The sequence below is a fragment of the Kogia breviceps genome, chromosome 14 (assembly GCF_026419965.1).
Source record: "Kogia breviceps isolate mKogBre1 chromosome 14, mKogBre1 haplotype 1, whole genome shotgun sequence".
In the NCBI taxonomy this organism is placed as follows: domain Eukaryota; kingdom Metazoa; phylum Chordata; class Mammalia; order Artiodactyla; family Physeteridae; genus Kogia; species Kogia breviceps.
The window spans coordinates 70,602,534-70,623,825 of record NC_081323.1 but is presented as its reverse complement, the minus strand read 5'-3'; the positions used below and the strand labels follow the sequence as shown (position 1 = coordinate 70,623,825).

The following is a 21,292-nucleotide window of genomic DNA, read 5'->3' as shown; positions in this document are numbered from 1 at the left end:
TCCAGACGCGCAGGCTCAGCGGCCATGGCTCACGGGCCCAGCTGCTCTGTGGCATGTGGGATCTTCCCGGACCGGGGCTCGAACCCGTGTCCCCTGCATCGACAGGCGGACTCTCAACCACTGCGCCACCAGGGAAGCCCTGGATTCTTTTTTTTAATTCATTGTATTATGATCCATTATTTTCATTATTCATTTTGATGCTCGAATTATTTCAAATTTGGTCCATGGTTGCCCCTTCAGGCTGGCTCCTGTATCATTTTGACACGTCCCTATCAGCCTTTGAGTGCTTTACTGTTTTTTGGCACAAACTATTCCAGGAACACTATGTACTTTCTCTGCCTCAGACCTGGAATCAGCCATTTTCTCGAGGAGCTTGGTTTCTTCTAATGGGAAATGGTATTTAGAAACCAAGATCTGGCACTAGGGGTGCTTTGGGCTATTATTACTTCCTATGCCCTTTGTGGACAGAACTAGGAAATACATAGTTTTTTAAATTACCAGTTTTACCGATAACTTCCAAATCAAATGCAACACCAATAGATTTTTACCTCTTGCTGTTCTCAGTTGCATCTCTTTTCTCCTACAGTGAAAATTCTGGTTCGCATCAACAGTGTGTGAGTGTGTGTGTGTGTGTGTGTGTGTGCATGTGGGGTGTGTGTGTATGTGTTATATACACATACAGTTATTTTTCATGACCCTATTATGGATAGGTCAAAATGTATTTAATTTATTTATTCAACTACAAATGGACTAGTTCTAGAGTGCTGGATGCTGAGGATGCTATGCTAAGCAAAACCAGACACAGTCCCTGCTCTCATACAATGTATATTCCAGTGGGAAATAACCAAATAGTCACACTAATGAGTGTATAATTACAAAGTGAGATGAGTACTTTGAAGAATAGCAAAATGGTTCTAGGAGAAAAGCAAAATGGTTTTAAGCAAATAAAGATGATTGAGACTAGCAGACTTGAACTTAGTGAGTACCGAAGGAAGAATAGGAGTTAACCAGATGAAGAGGGATAGGGAAGAACAAGGTCCTTTCAGACAGAAGTAGTAGCAGGTGGCCAGAGGGGAGCTTTTGAGGAGCTGAGAGAAGGCTAGAGGCTAGGGGAATTATGAAGGAGGCTGAGTCTATAGAAGTAAAAATAAAAGTAGCTGGCCTTTATTAAATGCTTACACATGCTAGACACATACTATTTTACATAATCTCCAGTTAAGCCTTATAAAATTGATGCCATTATTAATCTCATTTTATAGTTGAGGAAACAGACACTGAAAAGTTAAGTCATATGCACACAGTCGCCTAACTAGGAAGCAGTAGAGCTTCAATAGAAGAGCCTTCACCCTTAACTACCACCCTCTTTCACCTCCTGAGGTCAAACGATGCAGAACCTTGTAGGCTATGGAAAAGATTTTGGATTCCAACTGAAGAGATAATTCTTAGAAGTTGAATTGCTGTGCCATAGAATATGCACATTAAAATTTTAATGTAGTTGAATATAGGAATTTTTGGAATGCCTAATGTATGGGCTCCAGATGGAAAATGTTCTTTCTGCAGAGCCTTTTCTCTGTAGCAGTTCTTGAACTTGACCCTGAGGAGGGTTATCATTTGAAGAGGTTCTTGACTATGACAGGTTGTAGGATTAAGGGGATTGGTATCTTTAATAGTGCCTTAGGCACATAATACACAAAGCTCAAATTTATCAAAAGATTTACTGATGTGATTGCTTCAGCTTCCATGAATGGTAAAAGCAGATGAACAGAAAGTAGTCACCCCTAAGATGAAATAGGAAAAGTTCCAGTGGAGATCCTTTCACCTGTTGTTTTTCAGCAATTTATTTCCAATTCTTTGTTCATTATTGCATTTAATTTCTGACTCCCTGAAGATGAGCAAACCCTGGTGAAAGTCGTGGAGCTGGTGGATGCTGTGTATGGTCCGTACAGACCCTACCAGCTGAAGTACGGTGACATGGAAGAGAAGAGCCTCCTCCTCCAGATCAGCGCGGTGCCTCTGGTAATGGCATAATACCGGCAGTGGCCATTCGGGAATCATTCTGTTTGCCAGGCTCCTAGGGTTGGGGGTGGGTGGGATGCGTCAGAGAAGGTGTGAGGTGGCATTAGGAATGCAAAGAGTGGGAACTGGTGTGCAATCACTGGGCTCTGAGTGCTTCCTGAGCTCTTGTAATCCAAATGTAAAATGAGACCACAGATATGCTACCAGTTTTTAATTTAAAATCCTCTAGCAAAACTTAGAGGCTTAAATCTTCTTGAGAGTAAGTTGATTATCCCCCTGATTGAGTCATTAGCACACAGTCTTTTTTGTTTAAGGCAGCATATGCAAATGGACACAGGAGCTGAGTATTCATGGACAGTACTCTAGGGGCAGGTTCACCAGGTGGGCACCAGAGGGGAATTTCCATTGTAAATGTTAAGGTTGCCTAGTATGATGTGAGTTGACATTTAAGAATAGATCTTACAGTAGTTAAAACCTGCCGCCTCCCGCCACTTTTCCGTTTTCCAAGTACGTACCTAGAAAGTCTGTTCCGCTCAGTTATGTCCTTGCTCCTGAAGGAAACATTTTCCTTTCACTGCATTCTTTTGGAGCGTGTGGTATGGAGAATTCAAATCCTAGCTTGAGAGCCAGAGGGAGAGATGCCATCTTAAATCACAGAAAAAGAGGAAAGAGATGAAAAATATAAAGACGAATATAAGGATTTGACCATGCTTTTTAGCCAGGAGTTTATTTCTGTGATCTCACCGACCACTTAGACTGTTCTTCCCTAGGTCAGGCTCTTAAAGAGCTGCCACAGTTTGGGACTGCATTTCTGTTGCACCTAAGTGATTTTACCATGAATGAGGAGGTTTGGAGCTCTCCTCGTCTTAACGTTGTCTGTTCATTTGTTCTTCAGTCTGAGGCAGTTTTTTTTTTTTAACCTCTGTTTGCTGACCAGGAGCGTGGGGAAGTCATTGACTGTGTGCAGGAGCTGAGCCACTCTGTGAACAAGCTCTTTGGCCTTGCTTCTGCAGCCATTGACAGATGCATCACATTTACCAACGGCCTGGGGACCTGTGGCCTGCTGACAGCCCTGAAATCCCTCTTTGCCAAGTAAGGTTGGGGGAGTGGGGTCAGGGCCAGCCTTATTGGAGAATGATGTCTCTCCCAATTAAAAATGAGTGTGTCCTGTATTCCTGCCGTGAACGCGGGAGAGGCATTTGCACCTGAGCCCAAGGGGGTGTTCTTAAGGATGTTAAGGACACTGTGGCACGTTTGTAATGGTGGAGCATTTGAAGCAACCTGAATGTCCATCCATTTGGAAATGGCCAAATAAGATATGGTATATTCATATGAGGGGAGTTCCCTATGTGGCAGTTAAGGTGTTAGTTAGATCTATACATAACAACATGGATAGATCTCAAAACATACTGCTGAATGAATAAAAGGTTGCAGAATACTATATAGAGTCTCATACAGTGTGTGAAAAGAATATACAAAAAATAGAGTATATTTTCTGTAGCAGGGTTCGGCAAATTTTTTCTGCCAAGTGCTGGATGGTATGTGTTTTAGGCTTTGAGGGCCTTACAGTCCACAGAGACTTTCGTAGTGCACTGCCCTAGTAGTAGAAAAGCAGCCAGAGACCACACATAACATGAGTGGATGTGGCTGTGTTCCATTAAAACTTTATTTACAGAAAACCAAGAGTGCCAATTCCTGTTCTAGATCTTTTTTTGTCACTTTAAAATGCATTATTTATTCCTATAGCATAGAGGTCAGCAAGCTCTAGTTCATGAGCCAAGTCCATTTTTGTAAAAGTTTTTGTAAAAGCTATATTGGAACGCCACCATGCCCGTTCACTTACCTATGGCCTGTAAATCCTCACTATAAAGTTAGAGTTGAGTAGTTAGGACAGAGACCTTGTGACTCTCAAAGCCTAAAATACCTGGACCTTAACAGAAAAAGTTTGCTGAGCCCTGATGTGGAAGGTTAGGCAACCAACTCAAAACACTGGTTGTCTTTGGGGAGATGGGGAGGGACTAAAGTGTTGGTCATAGGGGATTTAGCTTTATTTGTTATTTTCTGATTTTTTAAAAAATTAAAAATATAAATTAATTTATATTTAAAATGTAATTAAAAATATAAAATAAAAAATATATAAAATCATGCTAAGTGAAAGAAGCCAGTTACAAAATACCACACGTTATATGATTCCATCTATGTGAAATGTCCAGAACAGGCAAATCTGTAGAGACAGAAAATAGATGAGTGGCTGCCTGGTGCTGGGGAGAGGGGAGTATTTGGAGGAGGTGAGGGATGATTGCTAAAAGTTATGGGGTTTCTTTTCGGGATGATGAAAATTGTTCTAAAGTTGATTGTGGCGATGGTTGCACAACTGTTTTTGTGACTACCCTAAAAACGTTTGAGTTGTGTGGTATGTGAATTAAATCGCAATAGAGCTGTTAAAAGAAAGAAGGGGAAACCAAAATTAAGTTTACTCAGAAAAAAGAAAAAGAAATCAATATAAGGCTGGATTCTCTGACCTGTGTAATTGAGATGTAAGGGCTCTCAGGAGGTTAGATGCTTTAGTCTCTAGCTTATAGACAAATACATTCTTAGGCTCTCCAAGAAATCTTGTTCTAGAATGAAGTTGCCACGAGTTTCAAGAAATTCCTCATACTGAACTGAATGCTCTTATGCTGCCGTAAGTTTAGGGAGCTCTTGTCATTCCAGAAATGCCGAGCATACCACTGTGAGCTCTGAGGGTCCTTGGACCCAGTACTGTTGGTCACTGCCGTGGGTGGTCTGCACCTTCCAGGGTGGCTCACAGGAAGGCACTGAGGGCTGCGAGATCACGTCCCCTGTGTAGGGGGAGCCAGGTGAGCCCCAGACATGTGCCCCAGGAAGAGAAACATCAGCAACAAGTTCAATCAAATAAAATTTCTCTCTTTCTCTCTTTGCCACCAGCTGGGATCTTGCGGATAAAATAATTTTTTTTGAGATCTAAAAATTTTATTATAAAATTAAAAAGGTAATGCTTCTAGAAATACATATATATTTACATATGAAAAGATGTAAAAAGGTGAAAGTCTTCCTTCTTTCCTGGGCATCCTTAGGCAGTCCTCAGGAGTCACAAGTTTTAAATATTTTGCTTTGAATCTTCTCATTCTTCTCTCCAGACTTTAAAGAAGACTTTTTTTGTTTATCACCTTTAACTATTATGTCTTGACGCAACTCTGAAAGGTGAGGAACTGAGCCTCCTTGAGGCTGGTGCTGTCTCTTATCCCCTCTCCTCCCAGCTCTTGTTGGCGATATTTTCACTTTTAGTTCTTCTGTTGGTTACTTCAGTTACTTCATTTTAAAAAGTAATACAAATCCATATTAAAAATTCAAACTGGACAGAAGGACATATGATGAAACCAGGTCACCTGCTCTAGAAGGGAAGGTTTTGAAGCTACCAAGACAGCTGATGTTTATAAAAGTAGGGAAATGAGGATGATGCAGACTTGCCCAGGGTTCAAGTGGGACCTTGTTCAGGAGTGGGGAGGGTTTGGGGATGGTGTTCAGGAAGGCAGGGGTAGGGAGGATGGAGGACGCAGGCAGAGCAGGCGGAGACTGGCCTAACTTGGACTCTGCTGAAGCTGTAGAATATAGCTGCTGATGGGGTGTTGCAGGGTGAGGGGTGTTACAGCTGTGACGGGAGCCTGGGCCCCGGAGTTGTAGCCACCCGGGCTCAGATCCTGTCTCGGGCACTTACTGGCTGGGACCTTGGGTGGGTTAGTGTGCCCTTCTGAGTCTTGGTATCTTTTATTTGGGTAAACTGATGGTGATAATATCTCCTTTCCATGCTGCTTGTGAATATTGAGTGAAAGCGTACAATTAAAGCACCTAATGCAGCAGCTCTTACATGGTAGAGACACTTGGAAACGTGTATTGTGAGAGAAGTCAGAAGGTTTTGGTACAAATGCCATAAAAATGTGATGTGATACACACATCACGTGTGAGCCCCGCTATGGCTAAGCAATCACCCCCCCTACATCCCCCTGGCCCCGCCTCAATGCTCGGCGGCTGCTCACTGTTCTGGGGACTCTGTTGAGAGGTTCTGTGGAGCTCGGGGTGTTCTTGTTTGACGTCCTTCAGCTAAAGCGCAATTAAAATGTTCTTCAACAGCTCCCTGTCAGTGTGTCCTGAGGGCCCTCCCCCTCCCCCAAGGAAAGCTGTCACCTCTCTGGGTGCAAAGGGAAGGTGCCGTCCGTGGCTTCGTAGCTTTTCAGCCCTGTGTGAAGGGAGCAGCAGCGGCGTTTGTCCCTCATTGGAGCGGCCTGCGGCAGTTCCTTCCACTTGCTTCTCTGAATGGCCTTTCTCTCCACCACACAGACTTACTCTTCAGAGCCGTGCCCTGGGCCATCACAGTCCAGGGTCCTCACTAGAGCTCATGGCTTGGGAAGGGAGAGAAGCGAGACTTCTTGTGATGTATGCAGGTGTTCTAGGGAGCCTGTTGGCTTCCAGAGCACAAGACCATCCGCCCCTGTCCTCCTTACCCCACCCTCCCAAGGACTTATGTGTTCATGTTCCAAGAACTATACAGCTGGCCCTCTGTATCCAGCGTTCCTTATCTGTGGGTCCAACCAACTGTGGATCAAAAATATTCAGAAAAAAAATTTCCAGAAAGTACCAGAAAGGAAAACGTGAATTTGCTGCATGCTGGCAACTCTTTATGTAGCATTTACATTGTATTTACAGTTATTTACATAACATTTATGTTGTGTTAGGTATTATAAGTAATCTAGAGATGATTTAGAGTATATGGGGAAATGTGCCTAGGTTCTATGCAAATACTATGCCATTTTATATAAAAAACTTGAGCATCCATGGATTTTGGTATCTTTGGGGGAGGAGGGGGGCAATCCTGAAATCAGTCCCTCATGGCTACCCAGGGAGTACTGTACATAAAAACGATACCACTGCACATCAGCTTTCATTTTATACTTTTCAGGGAGCTTTTGTGTCTACTATTTCATTCATTTCATTTTGTTTTATCATCATGACAACTCTGGGGCAGTACAGAAGTCATCATTAAGTCCATTTTAAAGATGAGGAAACTGAGGCCCAAAGACACCTAGGTACTTGCAGTGCAGGTCTGTCATTGACTCAGGACCTATTTCTGGATGTCTCCTTTATGCCCAGGTCTGTGTTAATTCCTGGGGATACAATTATGATGTACAAATGGATAGTCCCTATTCTCCCAGAGCTTCGTCAAACACATACATTAAATAAGCTGTTTAATTATACTTGTGTTAAGTGCTATGAAGGAAAGTATGTGGTATAGGTGGTAGCAGACAGCAGTCTGTGAGGGAGGGTTTTCAGTTTTGAATCCAGTTTCATGCTCCTGTACCATTGAAGTCGGGCTCTTGCCTGCCATGGAGCTTGGCTGTTTAATCTAAATTCAAGGATTTGAATGCTACAGAAGTACCCTGGATATCAGTGAACTGCCTTATGGTATCCTAGGTGACAGTTGGGTATTATAGTGGGACCATGACATTTTAAAACAGTTATTTGAATCAGCTTCCAAAGAAATGCCCCTCTTAGGATGAGGGAGTAATTAACCAGCATCATCTCTCACCTGGTTGGTCACAGAGTCTTGGTCTTAGTGGCCATCCCCTCCTCCCCTCATCTTGAGCATCTCTTAAAGCCACTCTGCCGGGAGAGAAAGACAGTCTTGCCACATAGAGGAGACCTTTTTGTGGTCAGAGCTTTATAAGTAGTGACAACCCTTGGTAGGATAGCCTCTGAAGGTGCTCTCAAGGTCATTAGCAGTTTGTCCAAAGCTGTATAATTCCAGGTGTCTCTAGGTCTGAGGAGTTTATGATGGTACCGCTGTCATTTTTTTCTTTCCCCATAGGTATGTGTCTGATTTCACCAGTACTCTCCACTCAATACGAAAGAAGTATAGGCTGGATGATATTCCTCTCAACTCCCTTTTTCAAGAAGATTGGGCGGCTTTTCAGAATTCCATTAGGTAAAGTGGGGGTAAACATGCATAATATAGTATATAAAAATGATAAATATGTGTGTAAGGTGTTCTTTTTTTTCTCTCTTTCACTGTCCCCCCCCTTTTAAAGCAAATACTCTAGACTCTGAAAACAAGCCAATAAACAAACAAAAAAAAAACCAAGCCAAACCAAACACTAAAAAAAGACCCCTCTTGCTCTTAAAATATTTTTAAAAGTTCTTTATGAACTCATCTCTTTTGGTGACTTAAGTTTTTTTATGTTTGGTTTGAGATTTTTTTTTCTGCTTAGCCTATAATTTCTACAAACATAAAATAAGTTAGAGTTTTTATTTTAGAAAATGCACCGCTGATTGGATCCTGTTTCTGGATCTGTGCCACAAAACTAAATGGGAAGTCAATGCTATTTGGCCTGCAAAGAGCCGTGTAAGAGTTCCATGAAAGGCCTTGAGGTGACCCTCCCGAGTCGTTGTTGACAGACAGATTCTGGCGTAGCCTGTGTGACCTGTGGGCCACTAGGGAGACACCCTGTTGCCCTAAGCCCTGAGGTCTGGCGGGAGTGTGATTGGCAGTGGCCTGAGGAGTTTGGCCCTTGATGTGTCCAGCCTGAGGGACTTCCCTGGCGGTCCAGTGGTTATGACTCCGCACTTCCACTGCAGGGGGCACGGGTTCGATCCCTGGGCCGGGAACTAAGATTCCGAATGCTGCACGGCGCGGCCCCAAGAAAACAAAACAAAAGACGGAAGCTCTGGAAGCGCTGGGTCTGCATCGTCCCAAGGCTGTGACCCAAAGCCTCGGTTGACTAGGTGTATGTTTTCTGTTGTGCTGTGGTTCTCCCACTCCTGTAAGGTCTAACAACTGTACTATCAGCCTGAGATAAAAAGCGATCTAGAAATTTCTTTTCCTTCCAACCATTCTTTGCAGACATACGTTCTGCAAAGGCAAGCTGCTCTCCCCCCACTTAACATTTCTTGCCTGACCCCCGGCCTAGGTGGTATGTGCAGAGTGCCCATGGCACATGTGGGTCTCAGTGCAGATCCAGACCCTCCAAAAGCTGTCTTTAATCAGGGTAAACCCGGGGCCTCCCAGGACCATTTGGAGTGTCTCCTCATGGGCTCTGATCTGAACTTCTTTTTTTTGATGAAATTTAATGTTCTAGATGCTAATATCCCTTATCAGCTGCAGCAGCTTGGTACACCAGAAAATATTATGCGCAAGGCTGTTCTCTTGTAACTGACGTGAGTGGAATATTTCACTTTCTCATAAACCTTTCTTATGATGGAATGCCTAGATATCCTGGTGATGATAGACACTTTTAGAGAAAGTTAAAAGTTAACTAGACCTAAGATGTTTTTAATCCTTGGATTTGTCCTGACATTATGGTTTGGTGTTGAAGGACTCAGTAGCTGGAGTTTGAGGCCTAGCATAAAATTACTTGAAAATTAAAGGATTATTAAATACAGAAATGATCATTCAGGCTTATCTCTGAAGAAACAAATGGATTAATCTTCATCTGCCTTTCATGTGATCAGAGAGAAACAATTCTAAGATCAAAACAGTTTTCTCTTCTATGCCTGGCAAATAGCAGGCAGCTCACAAATATTAATGAATTTTGGTTTTTAAATTTTAGATACAAAGAATTTCCAACCCATTTTATTTGTTTGTTTTGTTTTGTTTTGTTTGTTTTGCTTTTTTGGCCACGCTGTGCAGCTTGTGGGATCCTAGTTCCCTGACCAAGGATCGAACCCGTGCTCCCTGCAGTGGAAGCGTGGAGTCTTAACCATGGGACCTCCAGGGAATTCCCTCCAACCCATTTTCTTAAGGACAGAGCCCAAAAGCAACCTCGGTATTTTTGGAAATGTAAAATTATTTGAGATCATGTTGGATAGAGTTGTGATTCATAGCAGAGAGACCCATGACAGGAGGATATTAGAAGGGACCAGCATTTCCCTTTTACATGAATTACTAACGAATGGAACATTTCAGGTGGGCCCTCAAATGGTTAACTGCTTTCCCACAGCCCAGCATACCACCAAAAGGGGTGAATAGTTAGAATTTTTATGAATGGGACAATGTTTGTCCTGTCTGCATTCCAGATACTTGAAGTGCTTTTGGTTTTGTTTAGGATAATAGCTACCTGTGGAGAGCTCCTTCGGCATTGCGGGGACTTGGAGCAGCAACTAGCCAACAGGTAGGAGAGGGCTGTGGGCCAGTCCCTGGGCTCTCAGCTGGGGAAAACCTTGATAGAGCACGCAGCACATCTGAAGCCACAGAGCTTGAGGACTCTGTGTACCTAGGGTACGAGGTGTCAGTATTGTCACCATTCCGCATTTATTGAGCACCTAAAAGGAGCAAGGCTCTGACCTCCTTGGCACATAATTTTAGTTCGATGTGGAAGTTTCAGCCTAAATGAGGAAGCAGTACATGTTGTCTCCAAATTATGAGTGGGCAGGGCTCCCACTGCATGTTTGCAAGTCAGTTATTGGGACTGGAAAGTTATAGGCGGTGGCGAGGTCCCCGGGGCCAGCCCACAGAATCGGGATGAATCCGGCCAGCCTGCCTTCTGGGTTCTGCAGTAGGATCCTGTGCTGCGGAAGCCGGTGTGTGTGTGTCAGAGGAGGATTTCTGGGGTCAGGCCTAGGACAGTCCCTCCTGCCCCCACTCCCTTCTGATACCTGCCAGGGCTTTTACACTGCCCCGAAGTGACCCCATTGGGACCTGCTTTTCCCTCCAAGGGCTTCGGGCTTCCCAAATGCCCTCACTTCTTCAGCGGAATCTCTGATTGCCTTGGTGCAGCTGCTTTCTCTGTTCTGCAGGAGTTCAGGGGAAGAAGTCTGTTTCCTACAGCTGTGTTAGGGCCTAGCAGCAGTCCCTTCACCTCTTTCTGGGATAACTCTTTGTGGTCCTAAAGTCATCGCTGCAGGAGGGAATTTCTGGCAGTAGTACAAGGTGAAAAGCTAGCTGAGGCCTCGGGACTGGGTGGGACTGGGTGGGCGGTAGGGCTGAGCTGCTGGGGAAGGTCGTCAGACCGGCCACAGGGTCAGGGCTCTGAGTTGGTCATTTCTTCTCCTCACCACTCTTTGTCTCCTTTCATTTCTGAACCCATGGGTTGCCTTCAAGTCCCAAGATTTTTCACCATGGTTCTCGTTATGGGGAAAGCCTTGCGGGGGCCAGGGGTGCGGGGGCGGGTTGGAATGGGCAGCTGTTGCAGTTCATAACTCCCAAACAGCCCAGCATAGAGCTCATGTGACTTTTTGGAATGAATAAAACCAGAGCACCACAGGCATACAGCGGAGTGTGTATAAATAATATAAATGATGAAGTAAACGCCCCCTTCCTCCCTCCCCACTCCCACACACACTCATGTTTATATGCATGTTATATGCATGTGTGTGCGTACACACACACACACACACACACACACACACACGGTGAGGGGAGCCTATGGCGGAAGGGTGAGTAGGTCTGGGTTCACGAAAGGCCCCTAAGAAAAGGTGAAAATTTGACATTTATATATTTAAAAGAAAGGCATGTAGCTTATTAGTTTCTTAATTATGGTGGTAATTACAGCCTGGGCCCAGCTCAACAATTAAAAGTTCGCGAGTGTACAAAGTATTAAAAACTGAAAATCTACTCACCCCAAAAATTCTTGAGAAGAAACGTTAACAGCCCCCCTGCCCCCATCATATTTGTTGAGCTCTGCCATGAAAGTCTTTACATGAATTAATTCCTTAATCCTCCCAGGGCATCCAGAGAGATAGGTACTATTCTTACCCCCATTTTTACACATGAAGAGACATTGAGGCATAGAATTTGGCACCGGTAGTAACTTTTTAAGTAAAAGAAATTATCTGTGGAAAGATCTGTGTCTGAGGTGATGCAACTAAGAGGCGGTGATCTGAACCTGGACATCAGCTAAGTCATCCCGAGTGTGTGAGTATCACCTCCACACTGTCCTTCCTCACAGATGAGCGTCTGTCCTCAGACTTGGGTTTCTCTGCATATACATCAGACGTCTTTCCATATCCGAACGTATAGACTTGCCTTAATCTTTTAATGAAGATGAGTATTACCTTCTAAAGGGTAAGGAAGGATCTGGTTAAGAAGGTGAATGGGGGCATGACAGATAAAGGGTGAGCCCCTCTAACTGCATTTTGCAGCCCAGAGAGGCTGAGAGCCTGGGCCGAGCTTTGGTGTGAGATGAGAACAGATTGGGTGTATCCAAGGGAGCCTTTTTAAGAGGTGACGTCATTCTGGAAGCACTGAGCCTGGAAAGGGGAAAAGAGTAACAGTCATCATCTGTGTTCCCATCAGGGAGCCCATGCGTGTGGCTGCCACCTATAAAGCTTATCTTATCTCCCTGTCAGGCTCACTGGCAGACCCAGACTACAACTTAGGACCACTCCCCTCGGGTGGCAGAGGCAGTAGTTCGAAACACTGCAGAAATTACTTCAGCGGCAAGAGTGACATTGGGTACTGGGCTTTTAAGGTCACTTGTTTGCAGACAGGGATCGTTTCGTGATTAGTGGGGCGAGTAAAGCAGGGTTGAGTTGGGTGTCACCCAAGGGATTTCTCTTGTACTTGGGTGACATACAGGGAGATTGCCATGGTTCCTCTATACTTTTATGGTGCCCACCACTTATTTTTGGAACAGTGGTATTTTCACTGGGACAGGGTTTTAGTGGGACAGTTCAGTGGGACAGTGAGGTTTGGGGAATCCAAAATAAATGTCCAGATTCCTGTGGCTGAGGAGTGGGCAGCAACTTTTCCAGAAAAGGAGATGAGTTGAGGGCTTCCCTGGTGGCGCAGTGCTTGAGAGTCCGCCTGCCGATGCAGGGGACACGGGTTCGTGCCCCGGTCCGGGAAGATCCCACATGCCGCAGAGCGGCTGGGCCCGTGAGCCATGGCTGCTGAGCCTGCGCGTCCGGAGCCTGTGCTCCGCAACGGGAGAGGCCACAACAGTGAGAGGCCCGCGTACTGCAAAAAAAAAAAAAAAAGGAAGGAGATGAGTTGAGGAAGGAGATGAAATTGGGATGTTAGTCCCTCCCTCCTCTGCTCATACGCACTGCCTTCTCCTGGCTCAGCAGGTAGCACAGCACTGGCACAAAATGGACTCTCCTGTTAATCTCTGAGCTTCTGAGGGCAAGCTCTATGTTTAATCATCTGGTATCGCCAAGACCTGGCTTAGAGCCCATTGCAATGATGAGAGAACGTTTCTTTTTTTTCTTTTCCTTTATTTTTGGCTGTGTTGGGTCTTCGTTGCTACGTGTGGGCTTTCTCTAGTTGCAGCGAGGGGGGGGCTACTGTTCGTTGTGGTGCGTGGGCTTCTCATTGCGGTGGGTTCTCTTGTTGTGGAGCACGGCCTCTAGGCGCACAAGCTTCAGTAGTTGCAGCATGTGAGCTCAGTAGTTGTGGCTCGCGGGCTCTAGATGGCAGGCTCAGTAGTTGTGGTGCACGGGCTTAGTAGCTCTGTGGCACGTGGGATCTTCCTGGACCAGGGATCAAACCGTGTCCCCTGCATTGGCAGGTGGATTCTTAACCACTGCACCACCAAGGAGGTCCTGAGAAAATGTTTCTTAATGAATGAGGAAATCAAGTGTTCATTTTGGTATGGTTATTTCTCAATAATAGGAAATACATATAACGGGAAATCAGATTCTAATGATGAGGTCATCTGATGGTGACTGGATGAAGAGGAGACTAGGGAAAAATGCCATTAGTTCCTTAGGGTTGGAGCTATATTTATTCCAACATTTAGAAATATTAGATTTGGTTTTTATTGTGGAGCACACTATTGTGACATTTTAAAGTATAATTTAAAAAAAAATTAATTAATTAACTTTTGGCTGCACTGGGTCTTCGTTGCTGTGCGTGGGCTTTTTCTAGTTGTGGCAAGCGGGGGCTACTCTTCATTGCGGTGCGCGCGCTTCTCACTGCGGTGGCTTCTCTTGTTGCGGAGCACGGGCTCTAGGCGCGCGGGCTTCAGTCATAGTGGCACGCAGGCTCAGCAGTTGGGGCTCGCGGGCTCTAGAGCGCAGGCTCGGTAGTTGTGGCTCACGGGCCTAGTTGCTCCGTGGCATGTTGGATCTTCCTGGACCAGGGCTCAAACCCGTGTCTCCTGCATTGGCAGGAGGACTCCTAACCACTGCACCACCAGGGAAGTCCTTTAAACTATCATCTTTAATACTCAAAACATTCCCAACATAACTGTTTTTCTTCAGCTTGGATGGCAGACTGATGCCACTTACCCCTGGCAGCCTGAGACTGAGACACGTATTGCAGTAACCCCAAGAAGGAGAGCTGACTTCCCGGAGGGCAGAAACGAAAGCTCAGCTGTCAACTTCCTGCTCATCAAACCCAGGGTCACCTGTCAGTCAAAGTATAATTACGGAGCACCTGCTATGTGCCTGGCACTGTGCTAAGTGCTGGGAATTCAGAGATGAAGACCACTCTGTGGTTTAGCCTCACCATCTAGTGTGTAAGAGAGGTGAAGGCTGGGGAAGTTAGAAGGCTGAGTGCCTGGGGGGAAAGATTGGGCAGAGGAGATGCCCCTGGGACAGGTCCTTGAAGAAGGAGTAGGATTTTTCCAGGTGCACCAAGGAGGGGAGAGCATTTCAGATCACGGGAGCGTGCGAGCAAGACACGCAAGGGCGTGAAGCATGGTGTGTGGGCTGCGGGCGGTTGGCATGGTAGCGGGAACGTTTGTAAGGATACGGGGGCTCCAGCGATGGAGGGCACTCGGGGCCATGCCTAGGCATTTTTAGTTTTATCTTGGGGAGCACTGAAGGATCTTTGGGAAAAAGACAAAATCAGATTTGCATTTTGGAAAGATCATTCCAGTAACCCTTAGGAGGACAGACTAAATGGAGTGTGGAAGGGAAGGCAACTATGATCCAGACAGGAAATAGTGAAGACTTGGAAATAAGGCAGCGGCAGGGACAGGCCACAGTTTCACAGAGAAGAGACGCAACCAAAATTACCGGTAGGCGTAACCAACAGGGAAAACTGTAACTTGACCTTAGTGGCAGAGGCAGGTGGCTACTTGTGTCAGCAGTGGTTCCTGAGGAAAGTGCTGTCCCCAGGATTTGTTTGCAAGTACAGGCATTTCTTGACAAGCTCATGGGATTTGTTTTTGAAGAAGTGAGTGCCTACAGGCCGCCATGTCCAAAGTGATCTTTTTTGTAAGAAATTATGGTAAAGGAGGCATTGGGGAATTAGGCACGGTTGGGATGTACTACAGTGTCTGGTCTTCTGGCTTCACAGGTTTGTATAATTCTGTACACATTTAAATGTATAGGCTGAATGGTGAGGTTGGGCTAAGGAAGAAACAGAGAGGATTTTCAGCATCCGTCAAGGGAGGTCATCCTCGTTGGAGACAGAGATCCTGCTCTCCAAGCAGCGCCAGAGGTTGATCATCCCATAGACCCTTCTCCAGGCATTGTTCTTTCTCAGGAAAGCACGAGGTTCTCTCAGTAGATCTCTCTAAACCTCAGAAGTCAACTTCATGGTGCCGATGAACACAAACACCACATGAGCCCAGCGTGTGCGAGAGAGTGAGTCCTGTGGCTAGAGGTGTGCAGCGAGCTGCTGTCACTCTTCTCCGGGGACACTGTCGTGTCTCGTGCCTCTGACTGCGGTGCCGGTGGCTCCCCTAGCTTTGACTTTTCCAAAGAGTGATGCTAATACAGCTCATATATAGAAAGTGCACAGTATTCCTAGATTGTAGTGAGTTGGCGGCTGCCCTGTAGGCTGTGCATTATATTAGGAAGATGGCATATTCTGTTAGAGTGAGTGAGTGTTAAATAGGAAATAATAACATCTGGTGTTTATCGTGTACCTGAGGTCCAGCTCCCTCCTAAAGGATCAAGGGTGTCTCCATTTCCTTATAAAATGGACCCTAAATCAATCTGCCTCATGAGGATATCCTGGGAATTAGTAAGGAGCAGTCTGAATGCTCCAAGAAGAAAATTCCATACAAATAGTTCAGGGCATAATGGTCATCACTTTCATTACAGGATTTTGTCCACAGCTGGGAAGTATCTCTCTGAGTCCTACAGCCCTCGGAGCCTGACTGGTTTTCAGGATAGCATCTTGACAGACAAGAAGAGCTCTGTCAGGAACCCATGGCAAGAATATAATTACCTTCAGAAAGACAGCCCTGCCGAATATGGCAGTTTAATGGAAATACTCTATACCCTCAAGGTATGAGACCTGACTGATGGCATTCTTTTTTTTTTTTGCTGTACGCGGGCCTCTCACTGTTGTGGCCTCTCCCTGTTGCGGAGCACAGGTTCCGGACACGCAGGCTTAGCGGCCATGGCTCACGGGCCCAGCGGCTCCATGGCATGTGGGATCTTCCCGGACCGGGGCACGAACCCGTGTCCCCTGCATCGGCAGGCAGACTCTCAACCACTGCACCACCAGGGAAGCCCTGACTGATGGCATTCTTGCAAATGAAAACTTTTCCCTTGTTACTCACCCTTTCCCTAACCCAGGCTTTCTGCCCCTGTGTGTGGGCCCTGGGCTGTGGCATGCCCTCCCACCTCTCTGTCTCGTTTATGTTGGGGTTTTAAGAAGCTAATCAACTAAACTGGGGTCGAACCAATTGAAACACAGCTGCAGGAGGAGTTGGATAAATGGAGCTTTATTACTGACGAGAGGTAGGCTGGAGAGCGTGGCTCTCGATCTGCAGCCGCGGGAGCTCGCTGTTCTCTCCGGAGTTAGGCCTGTCAGCAGGGGTGGGCGGAGCTGGATGGCCCCGGGCCCCCACGCGGGCACAGCACCCCCCTACTGAGTGGCTGAGAGAGGACCGGAACTCCTGTACTGCCTGGGCGTCGGCAGAACCTGGGAAGGTGGACCCCAATCCAGGAGCCAGGGGAGGAGCAAGGTAAGGAGGAGCCAGGGGAGGAGGAGCCAGGAGCACCCCTCGAGTGCAGGTTCTTACATGTGGCAACATGACGGCGTGGGAATCAGTGTTCCCTCCTGGCTGTTCCTTTGGTTTAAACTCTTCGTTTGTCTGCCATAAAATGGCCCTTGACTTTGAGCTTTGGGCCTCTTGGGGCCCAGGGACGGGGGACCTCCCGACAAATGGAATGAGCCACACGCTCCCTGGGAATGGCCTCAGGGTTCTTGGGGCCGCGGCCTCCTTTCCAGAGCCGCACCCCAGCCCCAGTCTGATTTGAACCTCACTCTCTTGGTGATAAGCCAAGGAGGTACAGCTGTTCCCATAGCACCAAATTCAATCTGAAATTACCCTGATGGGCCACGAGCTCTGGAGGTGACTGCGGTGTGCCTCGGGATGTGCCTGAGGTCTCAGCGTTGCCCTCACAGGGTCTCCCCCGTCCCTCTGTGCCTTGACCCACCAACTGGCTGCATTTGAGCTTGACAAACACTTCCTGAAGCCATTCTGCAAGCTCATTCATCCGTGCTTCTGTGATTACGTTAAAGCAACTCTGTTTATCTTTATTGCTGATCTGATTTGTGTCTGTTTGTTGTAATCAGTTCATTTATAATAGCAAAACTAAGGTTACATTTTCCACCTCTGTATTTTCTCAGGCTGTTTGGAATACCTCGGGACTCACACGGGTGGTGCATACTCTGGTGTGTAGCCGAGTGTAATTGACCTGACCTCGCTGGGAATCAGGGCTTCTTTCTATCACTCTTGTTTCTACATATGACACTTCTGATCATTTTTTCCTTCTTCCTCTATCCCTGAGGGGCAGTCACAGGTTAATTTTTCCTAAACTACCAATCCATGAGCTTATATTAGCTTAAATGCATCAGAGTCACCTGGGAAAGTGAATGAAAAATATATCAATAGTTTCCTGGGCTCCAGGACCCCACTGGATCCAGATTCAGTAGTTCTGTGGTAGACCCTGGGTATCTAACTCAGCATGCTCTCCAGGGGGACCTGGGGCACAGCCAGGTTTGGAAACCACTGTAGTAGAGAACCCTCTTACTATTTTCCTTCCAGTGGCATTTCAAAACGCTTAGCTAATACCTTGGTTGGATTCAGGGCATAACTACCTGCCTTCTGCATTTTCTTGTCTTAGGAAAAAGGGTCAAGTAACCACAACCTGCTGTCGGCGTCTCGAGCGGCTCTGACTCGGCTTAACCAGCAGGCCCACCAGCTGGCTTTTGATTCCGTCTTCCTGCGCATCAAACAGCAGCTGCTCCTCGTTTCCAAGATGGATGTAAGTTTCCCACCAACTGGAAAACGTGCCCCTTCACCCCCCCAGCCTAGGCCTGATGTCCCCTTCCCCGAGCTTTAGGTGGTGCCCCCTCTGACTCTCCTAGGCTAGAAGTCCAGCTATAGAGTCACTGTTGCCTTGCAACTCATTGCTTAGCGAGACTGTCCTGTCTTAATTGTAGTTACTGTGTTGCTGTGTTTTCAGACTGTTTCTTGGGATTATGACTATTGCTTGATTAACTTTCACAGCAGCTTAGCTGTGCCCTCTCAGGGAGAAGTAAGGGAGATTATGTGCCACCGGAAAAGTTGGGGCCGGTCAGAGGAGCTAATTGTCTGATAAGGTTGAATTGTTTTCATGCCAAACATTTGTGGAGACTTGGTTCTGGAACTTTATTCAGGAGAGTGCCTTACTAGGTTTGATCTGGTGCTTTTGAGGAGAGTTTGAAGGGTTCTGCTCTTTTCTATCATTGATACTCTTTCTGTTTGGCGATTCTTAGAACATCTCACTTTCCTTGCCTTGTACACTCTTCTCTTTTCTGGTTGTCCTTACTCCTTTTCAAGGAATTGCCTATCAGTCCTGTTTTCTCTACTGGCTCTGATGTTTCCTGGGTCCAGATCTCATGACTTTGCTTTCAGATTTCTGAGACAGTCCCCTGATTAATTTTTCTCACTGACTCCTCAAGTCTATCTGGATTTGGCTTATTTTAAAGATAGTCTTGGGAATTCCCTGGTGGCGCAGTGGTTAAGAATCCTTCTGCCAATGCAGGGGACATGGGTTCGATCCCTGGTCTGGGAAGATCCTACATGCTGCAGAGCAGCTAAGCCCGTGTGCCGCAACTACTGAAGCCCACGCGCTCTAGGGCCCACGTGCCGCAACTGCTGAGCCCGCATGCTGCAACTACTGAAGCCCACATGCCTAGAGCCCATGCTCCACAACAAGAGAAGCCACTGCAGTGAGAAGCCCGCACACCGCGACGAAGAGTAGCCCCTGCTCGCCACAACTAGAGAAAGGCCGCACTCAGCGATGAAGACCCAACGCGGCCAAAGCAAAACAGTAAAGATGGTCTTTTACTAACCAAGAGATCCTTTAAGGAAGTCCTTTGCTTTTTGCTTCCCTCTGGAAAGCATACTAGGCTGGGAGCCAAGGGCCAGTCGCTTTATTCACCGTGTGATCTGGTTAGGTCTGTGCGAAATGCCGTGAGATCTACTCCAACCAGATTTTGCACTTCTCGCCTGGTTGGGGCAGGGCTCTGTGTGGGGTTGGTGGTGTGGGGCCCCTGCTGTCACATCCAAGTGGAAGTGCTGTTGATGGAGCTGTACCGGCCATCGCCTATGCGTGGTCTCGTTGGGTCACACAGCTGAGGCTGTTACCTCCTCTGTGAGCCTCATCTCCTTATCTTTAAAATGGGGGGATACAGTAATTCTCACCATATGGGTATGTGAGGATTAAGTGAGATTGTGTATATGATAGAATTTAGCACAGCCTCTGTCACAGAGTAGATGCTTAATACGTGGTGGTTTTCTTTTTCTCTGTGATTCTCAAGAGTAATGACAGTTTTTAAAAATAGAAATTACATATATTCATTTTCAGAAATTCAAGCAATATAGGAAAGTACAAAGAAAAATAGCAGTAAACCCTTTCAAAGTCCCAACGTTCAGAAATCATCAAGCCAGACATCTCTTCCTGCCCACTCACATGTTGAAGGCTGGATGGGCATTGGTAGGGAAATGATCCATAGGAAGAAATGGAATTGTGCTACACATGCTGTTTGTCAAAAAACATAAAATGTGTACAATATAAATGTTATTTGAATTTAGCTAGAAAAAGAAGATAAACGAAACCAAAGGAGTTGAACTTGATTGAGATAGTAGTTTCTTCACCATGAAAGATACCAGTTCCCAGAAGATCTCTTCAAGATTAAGAAAGAAAGATTATGAAAACTACTGATAGATGGGAGTCGTTGGTTTTTGTTAATCATGTTTCTGCTTTAGATAGATATTGCCATTGATTCGCCTGCCCTGAAAGCCGATAGGATTAGCATTCCTGACATCTCTCATCTTCCTTCCCCAACCTCCCCGGTTTGGTTGTTTTAATTATTTTTATTTTGTCAAAGGTTAAAGTCTTGACCTTCTGTTCTGAAACCTTAATTCTGCCAGTTATTTAGTCTCCACTGAGCCCAGCTCGGTGCTTCCCACCTGTCCTTTCCGCTCTACTTCTGCATTCCACGCTCATTGTCCTGCCCCGGTCCTTGGCTGCCTGACCTCGCCTTCTCATTCAGGCCTCACCACAATGGCTCGGGCGCTGGTAATGGACGCAGGCAGCTTTGGCGATTAGGAGGAGTTCTCCCAGAGTGCCAGCGTGAAAGCACACAATACAAAGGCAAACACTTTGGCCTTAAGGATTTGAAAATTAAACCCTGGTCATTAAATGTTTGTTTTTAATGTTTGCTGGTAAATTGTATTGCTCTTGTACATTACAAGAACATAAACCAACACTATACTCCCTTGCAAAATAGATTGTTGAAGTTTACCTGCATTACCTGGTGACAGATGGTTAGAAAAGGCCCTTTGAAGGAAAGTTTAAATTCAAAAATAATCTGCATCATTTCCCTATTGACCCTCTTCAGGTCCACCCTGTCTGCCTGCTTTTTCAGGCCCTCCCTCGTCAGCCCACTCTGTCTCACCCTTATTCCAAAGTACTTTTCCACTCTGGCCTTCCTTTCCCCCTCTGCCCTCCGCCCGATCACCTTCCGACTTCGCTTCTCCTGCCTCCTCTGGGAAGCCTTCCCCGGGCCTGCCGCCCACGGTGCTGGCCCTTTAGATGCATTCGGGTGATGCGCTCTTTCCCCACAGTTCAGCCCGTGCTCCTGGCCTCCCCTTCTGCCTCACTGGCCCTCACCACCCCGCTCCCTCCCTGTGCCCCTCTGTGCCAGGACTTCACCACCAGGCTGTATTGTTCCTTCTTTTTATATCTGTCTCTGTCTGTTTCCATGGCCACTGCCCTGGTTTGGGTTCTTGTCATCTCTGAATTGTTTCTTGAGCCTTTCGTCTTCCTCTCCACCCACAACCCTTCTCAGAGTTGCTGCATGAATCTTCCT

At 46.3% G+C, this 21,292-nt stretch overlaps 1 protein-coding gene across 5 annotated transcripts in view; it reads left to right on the top strand.

Annotated features, from left to right (window-relative positions):
* Positions 1-21,292, top strand: part of COG7 (component of oligomeric golgi complex 7) — an 85,464-nt gene that overhangs the window by 38,800 nt on the left and 25,372 nt on the right. For all 5 annotated transcript variants that reach the window (XM_059036971.2, XM_059036972.2, XM_067013606.1 and 2 more), the window contains 6 exons: positions 1,889-2,016; positions 2,954-3,108; positions 7,898-8,014; positions 10,131-10,196; positions 16,021-16,207; positions 18,058-18,198. In XM_059036971.2, the coding sequence (XP_058892954.1) occupies positions 1,889-2,016; positions 2,954-3,108; positions 7,898-8,014; positions 10,131-10,196; positions 16,021-16,207; positions 18,058-18,198 (794 nt within the window). The remainder of the gene's footprint in view (positions 1-1,888; positions 2,017-2,953; positions 3,109-7,897; positions 8,015-10,130; positions 10,197-16,020; positions 16,208-18,057; positions 18,199-21,292) is intronic.